We start from the raw sequence: 23,721 nt of genomic DNA on the forward strand, positions 1-23,721 counted from the left end.
TCACGCCGTTTGGTTCTGTGTGAGAGAGTTGGGACGGTTGCTTGTGCTTTTCACGTGCAAGATCCGTCGGTGTTTAATCTATCACCAAAATCCTACTGCATTTCGATTTCTTTTAGAAACAAAAACAATTCCTCTTTCTGTTGAATCGCTCTGCAACTTGGGTGTCTTTTTTGTTTGTGTAATTAGTTAATTAGTTAATTTATTCTGTGGTTTGATATACTGATCATAGTGAGTTTTGTGTTTGTTAACTCGTAACCCTAAATCGGCATGGCCACGGCTGCCGACTCCTCCTCTACTAATCACCATTCTCCCAGGCCTGATTTTGATGCCGGCGGCGCCAATAGGCGACCCACCCCATGGGCCAAGGTTGTACGAGGGGATTCGGAGTCGTCACCATCCATAATACCCAATCAACAGTCTCCACTGTCGCCGCCGCCTTCGAGCTCTTTACCGGAACAAAATCCCTCCTCCAATTGCTCCCCATCGAAGGCGGCCGCGGCTCGTTCTTCGCCCTCTCCGCCACCGTCAGCGGATGTTTCCATAGCAGCAGCTGCTGCTGAGAGCGCCGATGGACACAACGGCAATGCGGCTCGCGGAAAGAAGCCAGCTTGGAACAAGCCCTCCAAGGACGTCCTTGAGGTTGGCCCGGTGATGGGTGCGGTTGCTTGGCCTGCTTTGTCTGAGTCTGCTAGGGCTTCGCCGAAATTGCCAGCGGACTCTTCTCCCAAGACTGTAACAGATGTCTCAGTCCCACTGCCTGTATCTCCGGTATGTTTACAATCGTATAACTGATGGATATGTTTTGTGTGTCTCTTGTTGCAGCAGAGGGATGTTGAGGATAAAATTGATAAAAGAATTATTATGAGATTGTTTTTATGATCATATATGATGTACATTTTAAATTTGAAGACTTTATGACTTTTAAGTGCTAATAAGATGATCTAACTAAATGTCAGTAGCTATTTTATACTACATATGTTCGCTTCAACCAAATCAGTAAGTAGTGTACTTTTTTTTGCATAAGTGTAGTTAGTTCGAAGTATTAGTAATCATCTTTTCTGCCCTTGATGTCAGGGACCTGTTGTAACACCTTCACCCAACTCCAAAAAGCATCATGGTAATTCTGGAAACACTAACCCTGCATCATCTCATGCAATGGGAGCTCGACAAAGACCTACAAAGCGTGGTGGTGGGAGTAGCACGGGGGGTGTAAACGCACATGCACATGTACACAGTGGTTTTGCACACCCTCCCCCACCTCCACCACCACCACCATTCCCTGTTTTCCCTCTACCAAATGGCTATGGTGCTTTAGTACCAGCCATGCCTGATCCTTCCCCAAGAGACCCCTCTTTCCGCGGCAGCAATTGGGATGCTAGACCGATCGGTTTCAGGCCTCCAACACACCAAGTAAATGACCAAAGAAATTCTTCGCGTAGGGGAAACTTTAGTCCCCACCCGCGCGGAGATGGATCTTACCAGAATAATTTTGGGAGCAAGCGTGATGCCCAAGATCGTGGAAGTTTCATGAATGGCAGAGATGCCCAGATGCATCAGCAGCAAAGGCCTCCTCCACGGGGTCTTGTAAGACCAATACCGCCAAGTAGTGCTGCATTTACACCTCAGCCTGTAAGACCATTTGCCAACCCCATGGGTTTTCCGGGTGAGTATACTTTTTGAAGAGAATACTTTCTGTTGGTTACTGTTTACGGGTAACATGGAAGGAAACTAATATCTTTGATTTTCTTAGAGTTTGTTTACCTCCCTACATTGCCTTTGGATCCCATTAGAATGCCTTTCATTCCCCATGCACCACATCCTGCAATGTTTATGTCTGTTCCGGAAGCTTCTATGCCTTCTCTTCCTTCCTTGATAGTCAATCAAATAGATTATTACTTCAGGTACATTTTTATTTTGTTTTATCTTGCAGCTTTAATTAATTGTCATCTTGTTAGTTGAATGATCCTACTAGTTATCTTGAAATTAACTTCACATTTCATTTTGTCTGCTTCTTGCAGTGATACTAATCTGATAAGAGACGAATATCTGCGGTCAAACATGGATGCTCAAGGATGGGTTCCCATATCCCTTATAGCAAACTTTCCTCGAGTATGTTATATATGATTGTCTCAGTTCACTTTTTTCCATCTTACGTAGAATGTGAGTTGCAATAGCCTTTTATCAAATAACGTGCTGACACAAGTCGTGAATTCGTTGAAGAAAATGTTGGTGTGTTAAAATATGAACTTTTCTCATTTGCTGGCAATGATTAAATGATAATAGGTTGATGTTTTTCACACATGATTAATAAATAATACAGGCACATTTTGACTTTACATGTTAACAGAGAAAACTAGGATTATGTTTTCACAGTCTTCCTGTACTTGGTGAATAAAAATCGTAGTAAACAAAAACTTATTGAGCTATTATGTTTTCACAGTCTTCCTGTACTTGGTGAATAAAAATCGTAGTAAACAAAAACTTATTGAGCTAGTAAATTGTTATACTTTTTATCATCTGCAATATATATACTACGTATTCCATATCTGTATGACAATCTTTTTCCTTTATTTTTCCTTTCTTGGTTGCTTTTTATTTAACAGGCATCCTATATATTTAATGGTAAACCTGTGGTTGTATACTTGTTCAATTGTGAATATATTGTTAGAGAAGATACCAAGAGTGGAGTAAAGAAATTGTGTCAAAGCTGCTATTGAAAGAGTATACAAAATAGTAACCTTTAGCTTGTTTAACTATCTTTTATTTTCTTGATGCTCATCAGGTTAAGAGTCTGACAACCAATGTCCAGTTGATTATGGAGTCCTTGAGGGCTTCAGGTGTTGTTGAAGTGCAGGTGAATTTCTTATATTAGGTTTCCTCTTTTTTATCAACCCTGATTTAAATGACTTAACCACAGGCAAATTTTGTTGTTCTCTTTAGTTGTTTATATTGTTAATAGGAGTAATTGACTTACCGCAAGCAAATTTTATTTCCATTTGAAGTTTTTAATGTTAATTAATTGGATGAAATGACGACAGACACTTTATTTGTATTTGTTGTTTATTTTAATAGGAGGAAAATTAGGAAATGACTACCTTAAATTAAATTCAGCAAGGTGGCATGAAATGACCGTCTGTTTTTGACATGGTTTGATTACTCTTGTGATTGCACAGGATGACAAGCTTAGGAGGCGTAGTGATTGGACAAAATGGATATCAACAACTGGTCGGCCTGCATCCGCATCAGGCTCATCATCCAATGATGTGCAAAGTTCTGACATGCTTTCAAATTCTTTTCAAAAGATGACAGTTGATGATGCTGCGTCTACAAGCGAAAGTAGTATGGCAGGTAACTCAGATGCAAACTCTAAGGCTACTCCGCAGAAGTTTTCGACTGAGTCAACTGGTGTGTCACAGCTCCCCAATGGGGACATCACTCAACAATAGATGAAGCTGAAATGCATCAATATGTACCACCAAAACATTCAAGCAAAATCCAGTCCAGAAAAGTGTACTTCTGGTATCGGAAGGGTTCCTGAATGAAATGAGAAGGTTGCTATTGAAAGCCTGCAATCACCATCTCTCTATTTTCTGTCACTTTGCCTAGTTTTGGCATGTTTTTGAGGCTAGTACAGAAACAATAAAAAATATTTATAAATTCTTCTTCAAGCATGAACAGAGGAAGATTGAGATGGGGCAGAGCAGGCAGAATTTTGCGGTTATTGGGATGTATAGTTTGGATTTGGTGTGAATGTTTGTGCTTGCTTCTATTTTTTTGGGGTTTATGTAGACAAAAATCAAGCAGAGGTGTGTATGAGATGTTCTTTACAAGGGATTAGGGTGTGGGAGAGTAAGTTTTTGGGTATGTAGTTCAGTTCTGTTGAGGTGATTGAAACTGGAATACAGTGCGCTTTTGTTTGAGGAGGATGGTCAGACCGGGCTTGAAATTTTGCAGTTTTGTACTCATAAATTTTATCCAACATTTTTTTTATCCAACATTTCTTTGAATCTTACCTTTCGTAAGTTTATTTTGATATTTTACTGTATTCATCACTACTGCATTGCATCCCACATATAGTTGGTATGATTTTCAAATGTCTGTTAGGGAATCAATGACCTTTTCTACATCAACATCTCAGCTGACACGATCAGTTATCAATATATTGGACAATTTGGACCACAGTTTTAGTCAAGTAAATAGCTGCGTAGGTGGGTTATAACTACATAACAATGAATGTAGAGCAGTAATATCAATAAATTGTTAGGCGAGTTACGTGTAATTGATAATACTTCTGCATTAACCTTATTGACCAATAACCTCATCATCCCAGGAGGAAGACAAGGTGGCTGATTGCAGACCTTGCTTTTGTAATACATCAGCATAATCCTATCAGTCTCTAGTGGAGGTATATATGTATGAACTATGAAGGGGTTGGCTATATAAATAGTTTTTAGAGAACTTTAATCATCACAATTGATAAATCAGCTAAAAAATAATATATCGGTAAAACAACTTAAATTCTGAAACGAGTATTTCATAAGTTGAACATACAACCATCCATATTTTCATTGAAATACTACTCTGATATTAGCAATATCTTGGAAGATTATATCGATCGGTTCAAAAAATATTGCACTAGCGATTTCAGAACTAATATGTTAACAAAAAGATTAAGAAATGATTTTAGAAGCACTAAACCTGGGTTATAACATAATGAGTCAGAAGCTCGAGGGAGGGACAGGGTGGAAGCAAATGTTTGCCATTTTGATTATGATCCCAGGTTCCTAGTACTATTACTCCATTTGGTATCGCCATCAAAAGGTACAATAATCCCATGTGCCCCTCTTAATATAATACCCAAGTGGATTAATTTTGGGAACAAGGACTAGTAGACCTAAGCTCTGCTATTTACAACTTGCAGATCCAAAAACTAAAGCTCCCTAGCTTCCATCTTTCTTGCTCCCTTCTAAAACCCTTCATCTCAATCTCTCTGAAACATCCATCAAATTCCGATGACGATGGAGGATGTCTGGAAAGATATAAGCCTAGCTTCTCTATGTGACCGCAGCTCTCCGGCTGCTGCTGCTGCTGCCGGCAGCTCATCCGCCAACCCTGCAGCTTTTCGTAGCTTCATTTTTCAAGATTTCATGGCAGCTGGTTCTGCCAAAGTCGCACCTTCTCCTCTTGCTACTGATCTAGTTCCACCACCACCGGCCACTCTCAGCTTGAGTTCTTCTGGCTCGGATCATTTTCAGCAGTACCAAGTTCAAAACTCTACTGCTACTACTAGTACGAACGCTACTCCACCAAAATTACTAATGAAGCCAAACCCGCAAAGTCTGCACAGTGCTACCACTATGCCTTCATCTTCTTTGATCTCTTTCTCCAATAAGTCCGCATCGGAGGCTTTGGATTCTTCCCCATATTGCAAGAAAAGGGTCGTGGAGAGAAATGGAGAGAGTTCTAGGCATGTCCGGCATAAGCGGATGATCAAGAACAGAGAATCAGCCTCTCGCTCCCGAGCTCGAAAGCAGGTACGTAACTACGTACTTCCTTCCTGTCTAAGACATAGCTAAATTGGTTACTTCTTATCGATCTATGGCCTCTTGTTGTCAAATTGGTTCCAGAAAGTAAGATGGTTTGGGAACTTTGTGCAGGCTTATACAAGTGAGCTGGAAGTTAAAATAGAACAGCTGCGGGAGGAAAATGCCAGACTTAAAAGGCAGCAAGAAAAGGTAACCAGGAGGTTTCTTAATTATCTGGTGGAATTATTCTTAATTACTGATCTGGGTTTGTTCATGTGGGATTGCAGTTCTGCTCACCCACCCCAGAAGCACCGGCACCGGCACCGGCACCGGCAACTCTGAAAAGGGCACACTCTATCTAGAATAAGGCAATAATATATCTGCCAATCAACTCTTTTTATATTTTGTTGCTAATTTAGTTTATCTTCGTCTTCGTTATCCTTTGTACGAATGCAATATTGCTGCCAGGCCGAAACTTATTCCCCAGCATATTTGGATATGGATGGGACCTGTTTGGCTAATACTGTCATCAAGTGTCATATTCAGTATTCTTTTTGGCCTTTTTTTTTTCCCAGACCTTATCTTTCATTACCTGCTACTCATTATCGCACTATTACCTTACCCCCTCTAATCCTTCTTTGATTAGGTATTTTTGGATTTTATGAGGTCTATGTTTCCCGTATGGACTAACTATCTGGGTTTTACTTGATGAAAGTGTTCATATTGTTTACAGATGTGACATTACTTAACATTATTAACACAAGTTGCACGGTGCAGCTTGTAGAACACATCATTTTACTTAGACACATAAAGCTGTAAAGTAGTGAAATGTGATCGTACCTGACCTTTTGAAAATTACATTATCTTGCTAGATTTTTTTTATTAGATTGTCTTACTAGTTATGTGAAGTGAAGGATACATCACATTCAAATAAAAACAATGATTTTTGTCTACTTCAATGACATTATAACTTCTATCCACGTCACTTCTATATGTTAAAGTAATTTGTCATATGTAACCGTCAAACAAAAAATTTGCAGATTTACCCTTAATTGATTAAAGTTTCAAATATTAGACAATGGTTAGAATAATAAATTAAAAACAAAAAGAATTGAATATATTCCTCCCACTTGCCTACTATCTCTAATGACATGTGCTTCAGGTCATATTTCTCTTACAGGATCTAATTAGGGCCTTAGAGCATCTGCCATCGTACCCTATATTTGGTAAGGTATAGTTGTATTTTTAGCATACATGAATGAAATATATTAAAGATGCTTTGGAAGCTTTTGCAATAACTTCCCAACCGTAAGGTATAAATATAGGGTATAATTAAGAAAAAGTTATGATATTCCCTAAGAAAAATCATTATTAATTTTATGTCCTAAATTAATTTTACCAGATTATGTTCAATATTAGGCTTGAAAAAGCTCGTTTTGATTTTTGTAATGGTATAATTTTTGTTATCAACAAAGTTACAGGAAAATTGCAACTATAATTGAGAGGATTAAAATGAATGTTAGTTGAGTTTTAAAAGGAAGAAAAAGAAAATAATAAACAATATATACCTCATAGCGTATTATTTGGAATGCTATAGTTGACTTATCACTGTAATTATACGGTATAACAAAATGTGGAGAATGTGAAATGACTTACGGTGGGAATCTATGGTATGCTATATATGGGTTATAGGTTATGGTGGGGTTAAGTAAGGTGAAAAGGGGGTTATCAGCTTTCTTCAAAGTCCTTTATTAAAAATATTGCGTATTAAATTAAGAAATTATTCCATATATATTATTTTGTTAATCATGACTTTGGTTGATGGCGTTACCTGCTGAAGTGTCGCATGCCAAATTTTAATAGTAAGACAAGAAAGAAATGGTAGGAAAATTGAGCCGGAAAATTTTGTACTATTTTTAATTTTTAATCGATTAATGTTGATTAACTAAAAAGTTTGTGTGCATTCACCAGAACCCGGAAATTAAGACGGTTTAAACAATTTGCTGGACCTTTGATTAAACTTTTTGCTAACCCCAATTTCAAATTTTCAACCCCACCACGAAGAGATAACATATTTATTTGAATCACCAAGAAAACGTACGAGAGAACAGTTTCAAGTTGGACTTGGGCCCACAAGAAGGCAAAAGTAAAGGCCACCCCTAATATGACAAGCCCTCTACTATTCAGGATTGATTTCGAAATTTAGCTCATGGGCCTCATCCAAAACACAAAAAAGCCAGTTCATGGGCCCGTGAGTTTTTTATTTCATTTTAATCGTTTTATGACTCTTGTCTCTGTTCAAGTAATGAAGAAGTTCCCCTTTTTGAAATCTGATCATTGAGGAGATCAGGAGGAGTAGTGCCTTTGATTGTGTTGGATGGGAATGGATACCCAGATCGGCCAATAGAGCCGCTCATGAAGATGCAAAGCTTGGTCAACAGACGTTGGGTCTCCGTACTTGGTCGGAGACTCCCCCACCGTCTCTTACTCTTGTACTTAGAAGTGACGGTCTCCCATGTCCTCATAATGCCTGATTTGGAGGATTTGTCTCTTCCCTCTTTTGCGCCCAGGTTGTTATTCTCTCTCCCTCTTTATGAGTGGAGATTTGAGCAGATGGGTTTTGTTTGTATTCAGACTTGAGGTTCTTCTCAGTCTCTGTTGGGTCTTTGCCCTTGTTTATTGAATTATCCATTAACCAAAAAAAAAAAAGTTCCCCTTTTTGCTTCTTGAGAAAAAAGTATCATGTCGAAGTTGAGACCTTGTAGATTGTCTTTGTATATTAGCTCTGATTTGCCTTTATTATTTTGATTAGGTTACTTCAAATGCGTATGATTTATCACCGTAAGTAAGTTACATACAGTCGACCGTTAAAAAACAATCAAGCATTTAAAAAATTTCAATTTTAATAAATTGGCTTTGAAGAGATTCTTTCCACCGGAAGGATAGACTCGAATGTTCTGCAACACCACTCCACCAACTCCACTTTGTTCTCTTTGGTATATCTAATCAAAACTAGCTTTACCCCACCAACTATCATCATAAAAGCATATCACAGTGAGAATTGGTTACTATTCATTATAGTTTTTACATATAGAAGACTTATACTGGCAGAGATCCTAGAGTAGCCTTATTATTAAGATTCCTACGAGGTTGGAAATGAACTTTTAAGCACAAAGGGAATTGGGACTCAGTTGGTAAACTTACCACAATTTAGGCTTAAATTGCTCACAACAAAATGGCGTGCATCCTAAATATGTTATTCAAAACTAGACGGCAATGCATAAATCTGGTGACATTATGTCATTTGATAAGATCTTCACCACCACCACCACCACCACCGCACCCGCCTTCACCACCACTCACAGTCTCACATATCCACCGCACTACGGCAGTGGGATTGAGTGGAAGTATAGTTTAGTATAGTATTGCTAGTGTATGCAGCTACGTGGCTTGACTTGAAGAAATGAGCGTGCTCATACCCACCAAGTAAGTATTCCAATGAAGCTAAACTCATCGCCTTCGATCGCCATTGAAGTGCCTAACTCTATCCATCATTCTCTAGTCGTGCACATATAAAAGCAATCCTTAGCTTACTGATCGTTACTTCAAGCCTTCAGGTGTTTCATTCATTCAAACTAAGCATGAAAGCCATTTCAAATTTCTTGGCATCCGCGGTTCTCTTCCTTATGATTATTACAGCTAGTGCTGATGAGACGAGCAACAGTAGCCGAGTTTATATCGTGTACATGGGATCTGCAGCTCCAAACTCTTTAACCAGCGCCACAGCTTCCTTGAGGACAGACCATGCTCACCTCCTCACTCTTCTGACGAAAAGGTAACCTACTCGATCTGCACTAGGCCTACGTGCAACGTGGAAGATTAAGTCATGAGTTGAATATGTGATTGTCACAGGAAAGCAAATGCGTTGGTGCACATATACAGACATGGCTTCTCAGGATTCGCAGCTCGGCTATCAGAGAAGGAGGCACTGTCCATGGCGCAAAAACCCGGAGTTGTATCTGTTTTTCCTGATCACTTGTTGAAACTACACACCACTCACTCCTGGGATTTCCTCAAGTATCAGTTAGAAATCGACTCAATTCCTCACAGTATATCCGAGAATGATGATGCTGCTGGTAATGACATACCACCGGACTCTAAAGGATCTGACACCATTATCGGTATTTTAGACACAGGTGACTGAGCTTTCTATCTGGTATGTACTTCAAATTCATAGGGTTAACTTAACTAGGCCTGACGTCACAATGTGTGCAATGATCATATAATAGGTATTTGGCCGGAGTCGGAGAGTTTTAGTGACAAGGGTATGGGTCCGATACCATCTAGGTGGAAGGGAACGTGCATGAAGGGACCTGATTTTACTTCATCCAGCTGTAATAGGTAAAAGCTCCTACTAACAAATAGTAACTATCACTAAACAAAATCAAGTTGAGAAGATGGCATGGACAATCTAATTTCATGTATGTATAACAATTAACAAGTGATCATTCCCAGTTTGACAGAAAAAAAAAATGAATTTTGTGTGTTTTATTAAACTATCAGGAAGCTGATAGGAGCAAGATTTTACAACTCCGATGAAGTAATAGCAGACAACGATTCACCAAGAGATTTTGTGGGGCATGGTACGCATGTTTCAAGCACAGCGGCAGGGAGTGTCGTACCGGGTACGTCCTACTATGGCTTAGCTGCTGGGGCGGCCAAAGGAGGCTCCCCTAGTTCAAGGATCGCGCTGTATAAAGTATGCACATCAGAGGGTTGCTATGCCTCGGCAATTTTGGCAGCATTTGATGATGCTATTAGTGATGGGGTGGATGTTCTATCTTTGTCCCTTGGTTCCTCAATTTATCAGCCAGATTTGAGCAGCGACCCCATTGCAATGGGAGCTTTCCATGCAGTGGAGCAGGGGATTATAGTCATCTCCTCGGCAGGAAATGATGGACCAGACCGTGGAACAGTTGCCAACTTTGCACCTTGGCTAATGACTGTTGCTGCCTCTACCATCGATCGGAACTTCAGGTCTGATGTCATCTTGGGGGGAAACAAAGTGATCGAGGTGATTCACATTGCAACAGTTATTATGTCTAGTTTCTTACAAGTGATATATATATATATATATATATATATATGATGGATAAGACCTCCACTCAACCAAGATTATTGTAAATCTCACAGGGAGTAGGCATAAATTTTTCTAGTCTCCAGAAGGTTCCTGTGTACCCACTGATATATGCAGCATCAGCGAAGACAGCAGACGCTGATGAATCCAACGCAAGGTATTTTTCATGTGATACATCTTTCACATCTTTTGTCCACACCGTCTAAGCATCTAAACGATCATTCGATGTAATTGAATGTTCAGAAACTGCGACGAACGATCGTTGGACGGAAAAATGATCAAGGGAAAGATTGTTATCTGCGACACAGATGTTCCTTTTTATACTACCGATGACCAAGTCGAAATGGTGGAGAGTCTCGGCGCAATAGGTGTAGTGTTTACCAGGGATGATCGCATCGGGACAATAGCAGACACATATGGAGCATTTCCAGCAACCGCCATCAGTTTAAAGGATGCCAAAGACATCTTCTCCTACATCAACTCAACCAGGTACACAAAAACAAACCAAATCCACATTCACGAGACATTAGATACAATACAGACTAACAGAAGACTTCTTCAATATCTGTGTAGAAACCCAGTTGCAACAATCATACCAACGGAGACCGTGACAAAGTATAGACCCGCGCCCATAGTTGCATATTTTTCATCTAGAGGCCCTTCAGCTGCCACAAATAACTTACTGAAGGCAAGCAAACTATCCAAGCAGGGTTCTAAAATTTATGTGAGCAAGTCACCAAAACTAACAAACAATCATTTCCAACTTCTACGCAGCCTGATATTGCAGCACCTGGTGTGAACATTCTTGCAGCTTGGACTGGCAATGACACAGCGGTTACTCCAGCCGGAAAAGAGGCCCCAAAATTCAACGTGCTCTCAGGGACTTCAATGGCATGCCCACATGTTTCTGGCATAGCAGCCTCTGTCAAATCTCAAAACCCCTCATGGAGTCCATCCGCCATCAGATCAGCCATCATGACAACAGGTCAAGGACTAAAATTTATACTGACAAACAAAATGGGATTCCTTAACTATACAGGCTCCTTTACCCTCCTGAAACTAATTGTCAAATCTATTTGCTGCAGCAACTCAAATAAACAATTTAAAAACCCAAATTACTACAGATTCAAGTTCTATAGCCACACCATATGACTATGGTGCAGGGGAAGTAACATCAACCGGACCGCTACATCCAGGGCTGGTATATGAAACCGACACCATTGACTACTTGAACTATCTCTGCTATTATGGGTTTGACACGTCCAAACTCACAAACCTTGCTAGAACTATTCCAAAAGGTTTTTCTTGCCCCAAGGACTCCAAGGCCGATTACATATCCAACATCAACTACCCATCAATAGCAATCTCAAAATTCAATGGAAAAGAAAGCAGAAATATAAGCAGGATGGTTACAAATGTTGCAGGAGATGGTGATATTGTTTTCTTAGCAATCGTGGATGCACCTAAAGATCTAAGTGTCAAAGTGATTCCTGATAAACTACATTTTTCTAAGCACAACCAAAAGCTTAGTTATCAAGTGATTTTCTCTTCAACCATACCTCTTCCCAAGGAAGACATGTTTGGGTCACTTACATGGAGCAATGGACAATATAAAGTCCGAAGTCCATTCGTTGTAAGTATTTGAAAATTGACAGGAGGATGATTTTAGTAAGTAACAACTGTTACAGAACATCTCAACTAATAATAACACAAGGCAGAGCTGCATCTAAGAACTACAAACAGTATGGGACACAGGTCAGCAAAACACAGCTATTAGAAGCAGACATGGTTTTTATTTTATAAATCAACGACTTTACTGGAAAGTTGTAAGTAAAGTCATAGAAGAACTGATATAGTTCAATGATTCAGCCCCTAAGTTCCAAACACCAATCGCAAGTTTCATTACCATGAAGCTCAATAGCACTTTTCACCAATCATATTGCATAAGAATATTGAGACGCAACAAATTAGAAGTCAAAACTAAGAAACTAGAGAACTCAAAAAAAAAAAAAAACAAAGGGTTGCAAGCAACTAAACAGAACAATTTCTTGAATCACATTTAACATTGCAAAAGAGAACTGGATAACAACAGAATTTGTATACCAGAAGGGCAAGGAGTCACGTTGAGGAAGTCAATTATTCTCCAAGGAGAAGCATAACAAAGGAAAAGTAGTTCACTAAGCAAAATAGAAAGCATTTCAGACACAGACAGACCGTAGCATTCATGAGCAACAAACAAGAACAACAAGTTTCTTCATATTCATGATCTTCACTCAAACGCCCATTGGTTCTCCCTGCGAACCTCCTCCTCTTCCTCTGGTGTAAAGTCATTCTTAATGTTAAATGTCTTGCGAATCTCCTCGGGTGTTTTCCCCTTGATCATGTCCGCCACCGTCTGACAAGTAAGGTCTAGCAGGTTCTTGATGTTCAAGTAATTCGCAGCCTACAAATAACCAAAACTCAAAGATAGGGCACATATATGGATCACAATAACCGCATTTCCATCACTCATTTCTACAAATTTCCTTCGAAAATCAAAGTGCCAGATCACAAATTACATACAGCTAAACTGCCCTAGATTAATCCGCCGTAAATATAACGCAATCCACTGATCATGCTAAACACATGAGCTATCAACAAAACAATTAAATAAACTAATTCATGAACCTATTTTACTGAAAGCTAGGTAATACAAAATTTCAATGCTAAAATTCAAAGCCTGAGTTAATTGAAGAGTAAATTAGACGATTAACAGCAGTAAAAATAGGAGAGGTAGTAAAAACGGACCAGGATGAGATCGAAGAGGGTGGCCTGGTCGACCTTGACGAAGTCGGCGTCCCAGTTCTTGAGGTCATCGTCGCCGGCGGAGGAGGATCGGTCTTCGGACTTAGGGGCGGCGTCGACGTGCTTCTTGCAGTACTCGATGACCTTGGCCAAGATCTTGCTGGTGACGTTGGGGAGTGGGATTCCATTGTCGGCGCAATCGTCCTCGATCATGTGCTTGATCGTCTGCGATTCCAGAGCCACCGCCTCGTCCACCTCGAACGACTCGCCGTCGGAGCTTTTCAGGGTTATCTTCCTACCAGACGACATCGTTTCGATTGCTGCTAGAAACCGGAGACGATTCAAATGATTGAGAGAGAGGGATAGAGATAGAGGTGGAAAGGGAATTTAAAGGAGTTCTAATATTTTAAAGGGCATTACCAAAAATATATATTTTAAAGGGGAACAAAATACCTTTATCTCAGATTTACCAAAATGCACCTAGTAAAATACATGTACAGTACTTTTTACTTTTCACTTGGTTAATTTGTTTTTCATTTTTTCCCTTTTTAAATATAAATATTCAAAATGAATAAGATTGCATCGTAAAATTACACGCCGTGCATATATTCTGCTCTTTTATAAGCTGCATTCACCTGAACATCAAGAACACGGCTATCAAACAATTCCCAATCCTCTATTCAAAAATCATTAACTTTGGAAAATAATATAGCATTCACCAAAGACACAAGTTCCTCATTTAAAAATGTCAATTCTGATCACCGCTAATAACAAATCCTTGGTACAAAGGAGGGGAAAATGCCGATCACATAAGAGTTGCAGTTACATTATACAAAGCATCTGAAGATAAGAAGCGCATTACTATCCATAATTTGATGTGCCAGAAACATAGATGAGTTGATATCCTCAGATCAGCAATTGAAGCCGGTAGATAGAACTGAAAATGAGACTGATCACTCAGAGGAACCAATTAGACCGAAGCATGAGAGCAGTCATTCTGGGTTTGCCATCAACTATATGTGTTGTGATACCTGGCTTTACACTCAGTCTCTTACCCAAGTTAAGTTTCAAGTAGGATTCAACCTGGAAATGGTTCCAACTTTGAGGACCTTGGACCCCCAGTCCCCCATTTAAACTGAGTCCCCATCCAAAGGTATCTTCGGAGTCATCAGATACGGTGACAGCCCATTCTATATTCTTCGGATTTGATTGCTTCATCTCAATCCAACCTCCAATCTTTGTGAGCTCATCAATTTCAGACTCCATCATCAGAGCAATGGATCCAGTAGGTCCTGTTGACATGGTTCCCTGTAAGCTTGTTCCCAGGGGTGGAGTATATGCTTCAACTGTTCTCTCAGGGGATAGATTCTGCACCAAATCGCCTAATCCAAAGTTAGAAGGTACATGACTGACTTGTTCACTGGACAATTTAGGCACTTGGTGCAGACCAAGCAGTGAGAGCTTTGTTCTTGCAGGTAGTTGACAGACAACTTGCCCAAAGGTGCTGAAGCAACGCCCAACTCTACTCGAACCTACTTGTCCAGAAACAAACTGTGCCAATGAAGCCACAACATTTGATTTTTTCACCATCATGCCAACTGCACTACCCTTACGCTCATTTAAAAGAGGTGGTCCAAATGATGAAAAATGAGTAAGGCCCTTCCCCTGCAAGAATGAAAAAAGTGTGAAAGACAAAAAGGCACCAAAAACTGACCATCATTTTTAGAGAAATTTCGATAAGAAAACACACTATGTTGTTATGACCAAGCATTATTCCCCGTTACCAGTAAATCTACAAAGAGGAACAGTAGAATGTGCAGCATTCTCCACACAAGGATTGATATCACTCAACTAAGGAAACCAAACACATGTCTCAACAGAAAGAACACTCTTGCATGTGCAGCATTCTCAACGATAAGAGCTTAGATCTCTCAACTTAAAAAAACCAAGCACATGTCTCAACAGAAATAAGTCAAATAAGACCCTTGCATTAAAATCGTCCTGAGCCATAATGAAACCTTGTATATCCACCAGATAAATTTGTTTTTAAAAACCAAGCAAAAGGCATACAATTTACAGCAATTACTGTTTTTCAAGCAGTATAAGCCTGAGGACATCTAGTTCGTGACTCATGACCTTAATGTTATAGAAAAGAACCTGAACACCACTCGACCACACCTTACATGCATGCAATGTGAAAAGCAAAACAAAATAGACCAACAAAGTTGGTGCAAAAATTTGATACCTGATGAGAAGGATTTGTAAGAACTGCAACATCCCTACATTGAGCTCCTACTGGGATTGCAATAGCAGATAACCAATTACTGACATTTGCTGTATACGCCACTTTTGCTAGAGAAAGCGAGCATTCTGAAATATCAGAGAGATCCATCTGGTGCTTTTCACTGGCCACAAACTCCGCCACAAGTGTATCATTTTCCCGAACAGATGTTTCAACACTGAACCTCGACTTAACACCGGGTAATATTCCAGCTTGAGTTAGAGCCTCAGATTCTTCGTGACACTCATCATTATTATGCATGAACGATAACGCCCCCAAGTGATCAAACTCTCCCCTGATAAGGATATCGGTCTCTTGGAATGGACCCCCTTTCCCTCTGGAAGTCCCATACAACGACACAATCTTCTCCACTTTATCCTGTCTATCCCTCAATTTCATCAAGTCGGTAAACGCTTCTCGTTGCAACCGCTTCAATCTAGAAATCTGTGAGTTCCACAAACACGTAGACCTTGTAAAACTTCATCTTATACCTTATTGGAATGTTCTCTATCTGACCTGATCAATTCGAGCTATTTCTCACTCCAAACAAGAAAAACTACGTTTTCTCTTCTCTCGATTCATATTAGCGAATGTAAGAACTAGAAATCGAGCATCTCAGTTGGTTAATATAACTAACTAACATATTCTTCTAGAATCAAAAACTAGGTTACAAATTACAGACATTATGCATAATTACCTGATCAACTATCTACTACTCTCTAATTCTCACTCCTAGCTGAATAAGAACTACTTTTACTCCTCTCCCTCGCTTAATTAGTGAGGGTTATCCAGTTAATTAATCTCTGGAAGTTAATAAACTACATATTAGGGCTAAATCAAGTTCGGATTATCAAGTTTACGCATAATTACAGTGGAAAATGGACTGAAATTTAACAAAACAGGTGAGAGGGGTTTCGAAATTTACGGGATTAGTCTTGGGAGGTTTAGGAGGTCCATTGACGAGAGTGTCGAAGAAATCCTGGGTCGATTTCGTCAGAGCTTTGAACTTGTCAGCTGCGAAAGATTTGGCCTCCATTTCCGAACCCAATCGAGAGCCGCAGAGCTTAGAGCACGGAAAGTAAAGACTAGTGTGGACTTGAGAATTGTGAATTTGAGGTCTAAGTTGGATTTTGAAATGCAGAGGCGCCGCGAGAGCGGCAAGATTGGTCCTACTGTAATCTTCTGCCTTTCTAGTTTCTAGCATTTTTCGTTGAGACGTCTTTTCATTGTTTTGAACGGTGCGGTGCATCTTCCAGCACAGTTGGGTTTGAGAAGCCCAGTGGGCCTTTTCACGAGCCCCCCGCTAAGGACATGCCCACATTCACGAGAAGCCCTAAAGCTATTATTTGCTCTAAAGATCAAGGATGTATGAACAAGTTGATTTTTGCATGATTAAGCATAGATGAAGTTAATGGGAACACACAATCATTTTCGCACAAATGCATTTGATCGACTATGCGATTGCTTCAAGTATTAATCGATTACATTAATGGAGTAGCGATCGAGCTAGCTTGATGATCAAAAGAAGGAATCGATGGAGTTCTGCAGCACTTGATGGCTAAGGATCTGATATGCTCTTTCCGTAGGATGATAACTGTCCCAAAACACATACCTCGACGCGTTTGTGCATGTGCTGGGGCTCCATTTGTTACAAAGAATGGTCACCTCTAACATCCCTGTTCCACAACACCCCTTATTCACGACTTCAAATCCTGGATATATATATAGATTTAGGCAGGGCATAGTTAGTGACAACTGTTTTAATACATAAGTTATCGAATGGTTCGTAATCATAGAAAGATTAGTAACCAACTAGTTACCATATTTGTCTATGTTTTGAAGGATGTGAAGGAAAGGATTGTACGTATCCATGTAGACGACTCTGGCATCAGGTAGGTTACTAGTCTTAGAATCCGCCATGGTTGATAGCTTGGTGTTGAATAGCTCAGCTGCGTCGTTGTACTTTTTGGCGCAGGTTCTTTCTGTACCTCCTGCTAATGTTCTCTGTGACGGTATACATCCAATTGGTGGCAGACTCAAGATCCCTATCCTCCGTGCCCCCAATTCATATAATTTCTTCATCATTCAAAAGCACATGCAAGTTTATTTAATTGATGACATATCGACCTATATGTTTGCGGCAGCACTATAGTACTACGATTTAGCGAACGAATTGATGAACTAATTACCTGCACAAACACTGAAGCCTCGGAGAGAAGGAGATCAGTGTAGCCATGAATATCGTACTGAAAGAAACGTGTAGGCGTATGATAGTAGGTATTCACAATGTCATCACTTCCTGTTTCCACCATGAAAAGGCTGTTGCTTATGATGTTGTTCGCCTTCTCTTCTCCAACGTACTTGTTCAGCTTCTCAATGCATTCCTTCAACATGTCTAACTGTTCTGATAATGGCATAACATGCTGATGAAGAAAATTATTTTCTTAATTAGTATATTGAAGATATTAAATTCAACAATTACTGTATATACATAGATGTAATTATTATTACCATAACTGTAGATGTCAAGGGATCAAACCCTGAGCCACTTGAAGCAAAGTTTACTCCGGTGAGCAAGTCGGTCGCTTGTAAACGCGGATTAAGATAGGCTGGCAAGTATTCTTTGATCCCCAGTTCCTCCACTGAACAAAAAAATGAATAAGATAAAGAATACAAGAATATTGCTAGACACTGATGAATTCTAGACTGATCGATTACGATTTATAGTTGATTAACTATATGTTACATACCGACGAAGTCTGACGGAATCTTGCCGTTGCAAAATCTTCCGGTTGGAGCTCCTCCAAGAAAGTCTCGTCCATAGGGAGGGAAATTGCTCTTCAGAAAAGTTGTTAGGTTGTTATTGTTGCCCGTGTCGACTATCGAATCTCCGAACATAAAAACAGCAGGAACTCTGGCATTTTTCGGTAGCTTAACAATTGCTAGGGCACTAGTAAGTATCAGCTCCAGGGAAAGAAACAACCATAGAATATTGGGTGTCATATCCGGTCGTTGGATCAATCTTCACACTCCACGCAGACTTCTCCTCTATAGTGATTACTGTATTACCCAGAGGCATGGAAATCATGGTAATGACTCATGAGATCTTTGTGTGTAAGTAACCTTATGAATTATGATCAATTGCTTGCACGAAATCATTTATCGCATGTTCGTGCATGCGATGCTGTTCGTGTGGAAACTAATATGCATTTAGCATATGTACTCACGCATTCAGTATGCAAACCGACCTGCATTCAGTCCTTAAAAGCATCTAAATCTAATTAAATTGGCTTTTTCATGCAAACTCACCAATCGGTTGGCCGGTTGGTTTCAGTAAATTAACTGACCAATTGAGGCATCCGACGTAAAATACAATTTGGAAATACTTTGCATACTGTTGTCGCAGGCATTGCATTTTCCAATTTGCGATTTATTTTAGTTATTCAATATAACTTATTGCCAAGTCTCGAAATATCGATCCCAATGTGTACGTACGTACTACATACTCAAATGAAAACTGTAGAAACAAACCCTAAATATAAATACGGCTAGAACAATTGAACGATATGGTAAGTTATTTATAATTCACATATTTGTATAACACAATGAGTGTAGTCTGGTGTCTGTGTCTCGATCAAAAGAAGCTGCTTGCATATTTGGTTAGAATGCGCTGCACAATGATCCTGTATGCTCTTTCTGTCGGATGGTAACTATCCCAAAAGACATACTTAGAGTCGTCCGTACAGGTTCGCTGATATTGATTGCATAGTTTTGTTACTTCGATCAAGCCAGTACCACAACACCCTTTGTTCACAACTTCAAACCCTGATCATCGATCATGTATATTACACATCGTGTTTTTATCATTATTCTATCTGTGTGTATAAGTTAAACTACAGTAGTTCGACATATAAATGACAATATTGATTAAATATTTACCGTATTTAGTAGGGTTTGTTATGATATCAAGTAGTGGGTTGTAGACGTCCAGGTAGATGAACTTTGAGCTGGGGAGTGTATGTCTGAGGTGATTCGTCTCAGCAGATAATTTGGAGTTGAAGAGCTCCGCTGCTTTGTTTTGATTCTCGTCGCAATCTCTTTTGATGCCTCCTCCTACTGTTCTTTGAGATGGCACACACCCAATAGGTGGTACACCTAAAATTCCTATTCTTCGTGCCCCCAACTGATACAATTCCTATAGCACATACGTTCCATTAGTTTATCGAGTCTAATTAAGTACCGGCCTGCGATATATATAAGTTTAATCAAAGTATGTATCGGGGCTAACTGTTATGCACCTTGAAGAATTGGGAAGCCTGGTTGAGAATGAAGTCGGTGTAAGAAGGAACATCAAAATGCAATCTCCTCAAAGGGCTACCAAAATATGTATTGGAAATGTCATTGCTTCCTAGTACCACAAAAATCAAACTATTTGATATGATGAAGCTTGTTCGCTTTTCTCCAACAATTCCTTTCAGTCTGTCTATGTACCCTTTGAACTGTTCCAGCTGATCGGATAGTAATTCAACTGCCTACTTAATTTCATCATTTTTCGAGTATAAGAATCGATCAATAAATTTCCAATGTACACCGTATACGTTTAGAGATATAAAAGCTATCAAAACAATTATGTGAAATAGTAGTACATACTGCGAGTTTTGATGTTAAAGGGTCATAACCTACACCTCCAGCAGCTAAGTTAACACCGGTAAGGAGATCGTTGGGCTCTAGGGATGAATCCTTATAGGCTGGCAGTAGCTCCTTGATTCCAAATGCTTCCACTGGCCAACAATATATAAGAAATATGCATACTCGATCAGCAAATTAATGTGGAGTTACGTATCGGTCACGTATATATCTCTTGTACTTGATATTGTTGAATGACTAAACAATTTCTCAGTCTAATTAATCTCTTTGAAAAGAGGTAAACAAAGTTATCACAATATAATATAATGAACGCACCTAAAAGGTCAGCAGGAACCTTTCCGTTTGAGTATCGTCCGGTTGAAACTCCACCTGGGAAGTCTCTGCCATAGGGGAAAAAATTGCAGCGAGCAAATGTTTGGAAGTTGTTGTTGTTGTTGCCGGTATCAACAATTGAATCTCCAAACATAATCAGTGCCGGAATACTTACGTTCGTCGGTAGCTTAATTACCTTAATCTGCTTCATATCTAAACCCTCCCCAAAGCTACCATTGCACATCAGTATACAACAAAGAATGCACACTACTATTGCTCGCGCTGGATCCATAGTTCTGAATTTGGTTGCCGACTTAGAGATAGATATAAGAAGCCTAATCGTGCTTGCATGGTTTTCCGGTGCATTTAATAGAATCTTCAACTTATTGTTGACAGTTGAAACATTTCGTGAGAATATTAATTAAAGTTATGATGTAGCTTTTCTAATTTGTAACTCTTTGTGCCGCGCAATAAGTAACCACATGCATGGGTTGATTGAAGTTGCTAATTATGGTAACTAAACTCGTTCTCTAATTGTTGTGTTTATGCTTCATATAGTAATTTGATGATAAGGATGATAGGGTTGAATCACAGTCGGCATGTATGGTAGTTCAATTATAATTGAAAAGATCAATTATAATTGAAAAGAATATGGCTAACACGTATTAGATTTCAGAAACATAGTGAATAGATTGAAAGTGATGAATGTTCTATGCAAGTGGATTCTTTAATTTATACCCTGTATCATTAATTCAATGAGGCCGATTTGTTTTCTCTACGACCCCAGATTCCAGAACCAGATAGCTCAAGCATTAGACGCGCAAGATTATACAGCAATGAGCAATCAGTGAATTAGATCATGCAGCCTCAAGTATTAATTAAACAATACCAAGCACTCAAGCAGCTTCTTAATTTTAATAATTAAAGTCATTAATTTAGTAATTTGAAATTTTATTGATATGAAGGAAATGATATCGATGGCACTCCAAATTTCTCAATTTCTTTAAGAAACCAGCTAGTTATTAGTAGGTCCAAAAGTTAATTTTGTCTCTCTCGTTCGATTTTTATATATTTGAGCGCAATATTTTTCATTTTGGTAACTAATACTTACGATAATGATATCCAATCACTATACTTTGATAGTAAAATCTATACACTGATATACATCAACCAAGAATTTCCAAATCATATGTACAACTATATAAATCTGTGAGACCGACAGCTATATAAATCTGTGAGACCGACAACTATATAAATCATTCGTTTTAATTCAAATCATGGGCTCTGAAAAAATTAAGCCGGCCCATGCTTCTGGTCCAATACTCCAATTATCTTCCTCGTGGACTCCGGGAACAAGAGCTATAAGCTCCAAGAGCCCCATACCGTTCCTGAGGATTAATAGATTACGGTTATCATCACCACAACAAACTTCTTAGGCATTCTCATCAACCTTGGCATTTTCTGGGCAGCACATTCCTATTTACAAAAGCTTGATGCATCTTTGGGTAGTTCGCAGGTACAACATTTATATATATAGCTTCACTCTGCCCTTTATTCCCATCCCACCCGATCTATGGAATTCACTCAATTCAGCATCATCTTCTCTATTCTATTCTGTAATTGTTAAATAACAGATCGATGTATATACATAGAGTAAGTTAAATTAGTGGCGTTGAATACATGCATATGCATATGGCAGCTCTCCCCATCCTTCATTTCCGATAAATTCATCTTCACTCGATTTCTTCTTTAATTGATCTGTCCCCATGCATTGATATCAGTTGAGACTTGAGATCGAAGGGGGCTCACTTCTGCAGTACTGTTTTAGTTTAATGCCCACATGTTTCTTAGCTTCACTTGTTAAATCTCATACGCCCCACCATTCCCATCACTCCATCACTCCATCACATCACATTGCTCCTCTACGGCTCTACATACTTCAGATCATGAACTCCTGCTTAATTGCCTAGCTAGCTACTCCTGCTTAATTGCCTAGCTAGCTAGCTCATTGTTAATTAATGATGTGGAATTAATGCTGCTTAATAATTTATATTCATACATAGGTAATGTTTCGTTATGTTAAAAATATCTAGGTCCGTTTTCAAAAAAAAAATCTAGGTGAGATTGAAGATTTAAAGGACATTAAAAGAAAGATATTCATCATTGCGCATGTGTTTTAATTTCAAATCGGTGAGATCAATTCACAATTATGTAAACGTTGGATTAATAGATGTTTATATTTTCACATGGTTCTTAAAAGCAGGTTGCGGCCGTCTAAGCGCCGAGCGCCAACCCGTCATTCCGATTTTTACATAATTGGCAATTTGGGTGTTTTTTGTCAAAAAAACCACCTAGACGGGTTCTAGGCGGGTCTTGGGCTGGTTCTAAGTAGATTCAAGGCGGGTTTTGGGCGATTTCTTCACGGTTTTATCTATATTTTCAGTATTTTTTATTTAGAACTTGTTAATGCTGTGATTCCCACTTGATCCAGTACGCCGTGCTCCTCGTGTATATAGTACGCCGTACTCCTGGTCACTTTCCTGTCGCAAGTAACACACGTCGTTAGAGTAGAGACCACGGCGGCGTGGTCTTCGACTCTCCGGCGCTTAAGTTAGGGCAATGGTAATTTGTGCAGAGTTATGGTAGAAAGTTCAGTGTACTTACCTTGTAAGGTCAAGAGTCTGACCTTTTATTGTTGAGTTGAAGTGGATCGTTTACTTACCATTCGATGTGGGACGAGGTCCGATTAAGGTGCTCTCTGGAGCCTTTTTTGAGATGCGCGTGAGGGCACGTCCGTAGTCAGTTTGGGCCGTGGGAAGGCCCGTTGTGTAGCTAGCGCGGCTGACTTGCTATTAGTATTGTAAGATTGTGCTATACGTTAGCTTTAATGCGCTGGTAGTTGTGCTGATTATGGCGGGCATAAGCCTATGCCAACAGAACTATTAAAATATTTATTTTAATGTAATTTTAATTTTTATATCCTATATAAAAAAAATTAAAAAATATAAACCGCTTAGGCCCTCGACTAGTCCTCT

The 23,721-nt window shown here is 39.3% G+C and overlaps 7 protein-coding genes across 8 annotated transcripts; 3 read left to right on the plus strand and 4 right to left on the minus strand.

The window, feature by feature from the left end:
• The first annotated feature begins 1 nt into the window (after position 1).
• On the plus strand, positions 2 to 3,769 carry LOC126782099 (la-related protein 1C-like). The gene is made up of 6 exons (XM_050507263.1): positions 2 to 768; positions 1,075 to 1,663; positions 1,751 to 1,901; positions 2,019 to 2,109; positions 2,783 to 2,854; positions 3,174 to 3,769. Exons 1-6 carry the CDS (start codon positions 268 to 270, stop codon positions 3,444 to 3,446), a joined length of 1,677 nt encoding a protein of 558 aa, XP_050363220.1. The 5' UTR covers positions 2 to 267; the 3' UTR covers positions 3,447 to 3,769.
• A 967-nt stretch (positions 3,770 to 4,736) lies between these two features.
• On the plus strand, positions 4,737 to 6,075 carry LOC126782115 (protein FD-like). Its single transcript, XM_050507282.1, has 3 exons — positions 4,737 to 5,534; positions 5,658 to 5,735; positions 5,813 to 6,075. The coding sequence occupies exons 1-3, from the start codon at positions 5,013 to 5,015 to the stop codon at positions 5,885 to 5,887; spliced, it is 675 nt and encodes a 224-aa protein (XP_050363239.1). The 5' UTR covers positions 4,737 to 5,012; the 3' UTR covers positions 5,888 to 6,075.
• A 2,782-nt stretch (positions 6,076 to 8,857) lies between these two features.
• On the plus strand, positions 8,858 to 12,315 carry LOC126782095 (CO(2)-response secreted protease-like). Of its 2 annotated transcripts, none has more exons than XR_007670735.1 (9): positions 8,858 to 9,360; positions 9,438 to 9,721; positions 9,815 to 9,926; positions 10,089 to 10,599; positions 10,719 to 10,819; positions 10,906 to 11,151; positions 11,236 to 11,386; positions 11,474 to 11,647; positions 11,748 to 11,896. XR_007670735.1 is itself a non-coding variant. In XM_050507260.1 (9 exons), the coding sequence occupies exons 1-9, from the start codon at positions 9,167 to 9,169 to the stop codon at positions 12,305 to 12,307; spliced, it is 2,334 nt and encodes a 777-aa protein (XP_050363217.1). In that variant the 5' UTR covers positions 8,858 to 9,166; the 3' UTR covers positions 12,308 to 12,315. The 2 variants fall into 2 exon arrangements, 1 of the variants encoding a protein (XP_050363217.1); XM_050507260.1 differs by having other exon boundaries at positions 11,236 to 11,350; positions 11,437 to 11,647; positions 11,748 to 12,315.
• A 385-nt stretch (positions 12,316 to 12,700) lies between these two features.
• On the minus strand, positions 12,701 to 13,823 carry LOC126782118 (SKP1-like protein 1B). The gene is made up of 2 exons (XM_050507285.1): positions 13,450 to 13,823; positions 12,701 to 13,105 (listed from the first exon to the last, which is right to left on the minus strand). Exons 1-2 carry the CDS (start codon positions 13,753 to 13,755, stop codon positions 12,932 to 12,934), a joined length of 480 nt encoding a protein of 159 aa, XP_050363242.1. The 5' UTR covers positions 13,756 to 13,823; the 3' UTR covers positions 12,701 to 12,931.
• Positions 13,824 to 14,155: 332 nt separating this feature from the next.
• Positions 14,156 to 16,903, minus strand: LOC126782103 (uncharacterized). Its single transcript, XM_050507269.1, has 3 exons — positions 16,653 to 16,903; positions 15,692 to 16,171; positions 14,156 to 15,111 (listed from the first exon to the last, which is right to left on the minus strand). The coding sequence occupies exons 1-3, from the start codon at positions 16,761 to 16,763 to the stop codon at positions 14,404 to 14,406; spliced, it is 1,299 nt and encodes a 432-aa protein (XP_050363226.1). The 5' UTR covers positions 16,764 to 16,903; the 3' UTR covers positions 14,156 to 14,403.
• A 636-nt stretch (positions 16,904 to 17,539) lies between these two features.
• LOC126784332 (GDSL esterase/lipase EXL3-like) lies at positions 17,540 to 18,730 on the minus strand. The gene is made up of 4 exons (XM_050509800.1): positions 18,478 to 18,730; positions 18,239 to 18,369; positions 17,917 to 18,150; positions 17,540 to 17,803 (listed from the first exon to the last, which is right to left on the minus strand). Exons 1-4 carry the CDS (start codon positions 18,728 to 18,730, stop codon positions 17,540 to 17,542), a joined length of 882 nt encoding a protein of 293 aa, XP_050365757.1.
• A 631-nt stretch (positions 18,731 to 19,361) lies between these two features.
• LOC126782105 (GDSL esterase/lipase EXL3-like) lies at positions 19,362 to 20,978 on the minus strand. Its single transcript, XM_050507271.1, has 5 exons — positions 20,690 to 20,978; positions 20,378 to 20,508; positions 20,026 to 20,259; positions 19,667 to 19,922; positions 19,362 to 19,552 (listed from the first exon to the last, which is right to left on the minus strand). Exons 1-5 carry the CDS (start codon positions 20,976 to 20,978, stop codon positions 19,362 to 19,364), a joined length of 1,101 nt encoding a protein of 366 aa, XP_050363228.1.
• Positions 20,979 to 23,721: the final 2,743 nt, after the last annotated feature.

Source organism: Argentina anserina, chromosome 2, assembly GCF_933775445.1.
Source record: "Argentina anserina chromosome 2, drPotAnse1.1, whole genome shotgun sequence".
In the NCBI taxonomy this organism is placed as follows: Eukaryota; Viridiplantae; Streptophyta; class Magnoliopsida; order Rosales; family Rosaceae; genus Argentina; species Argentina anserina.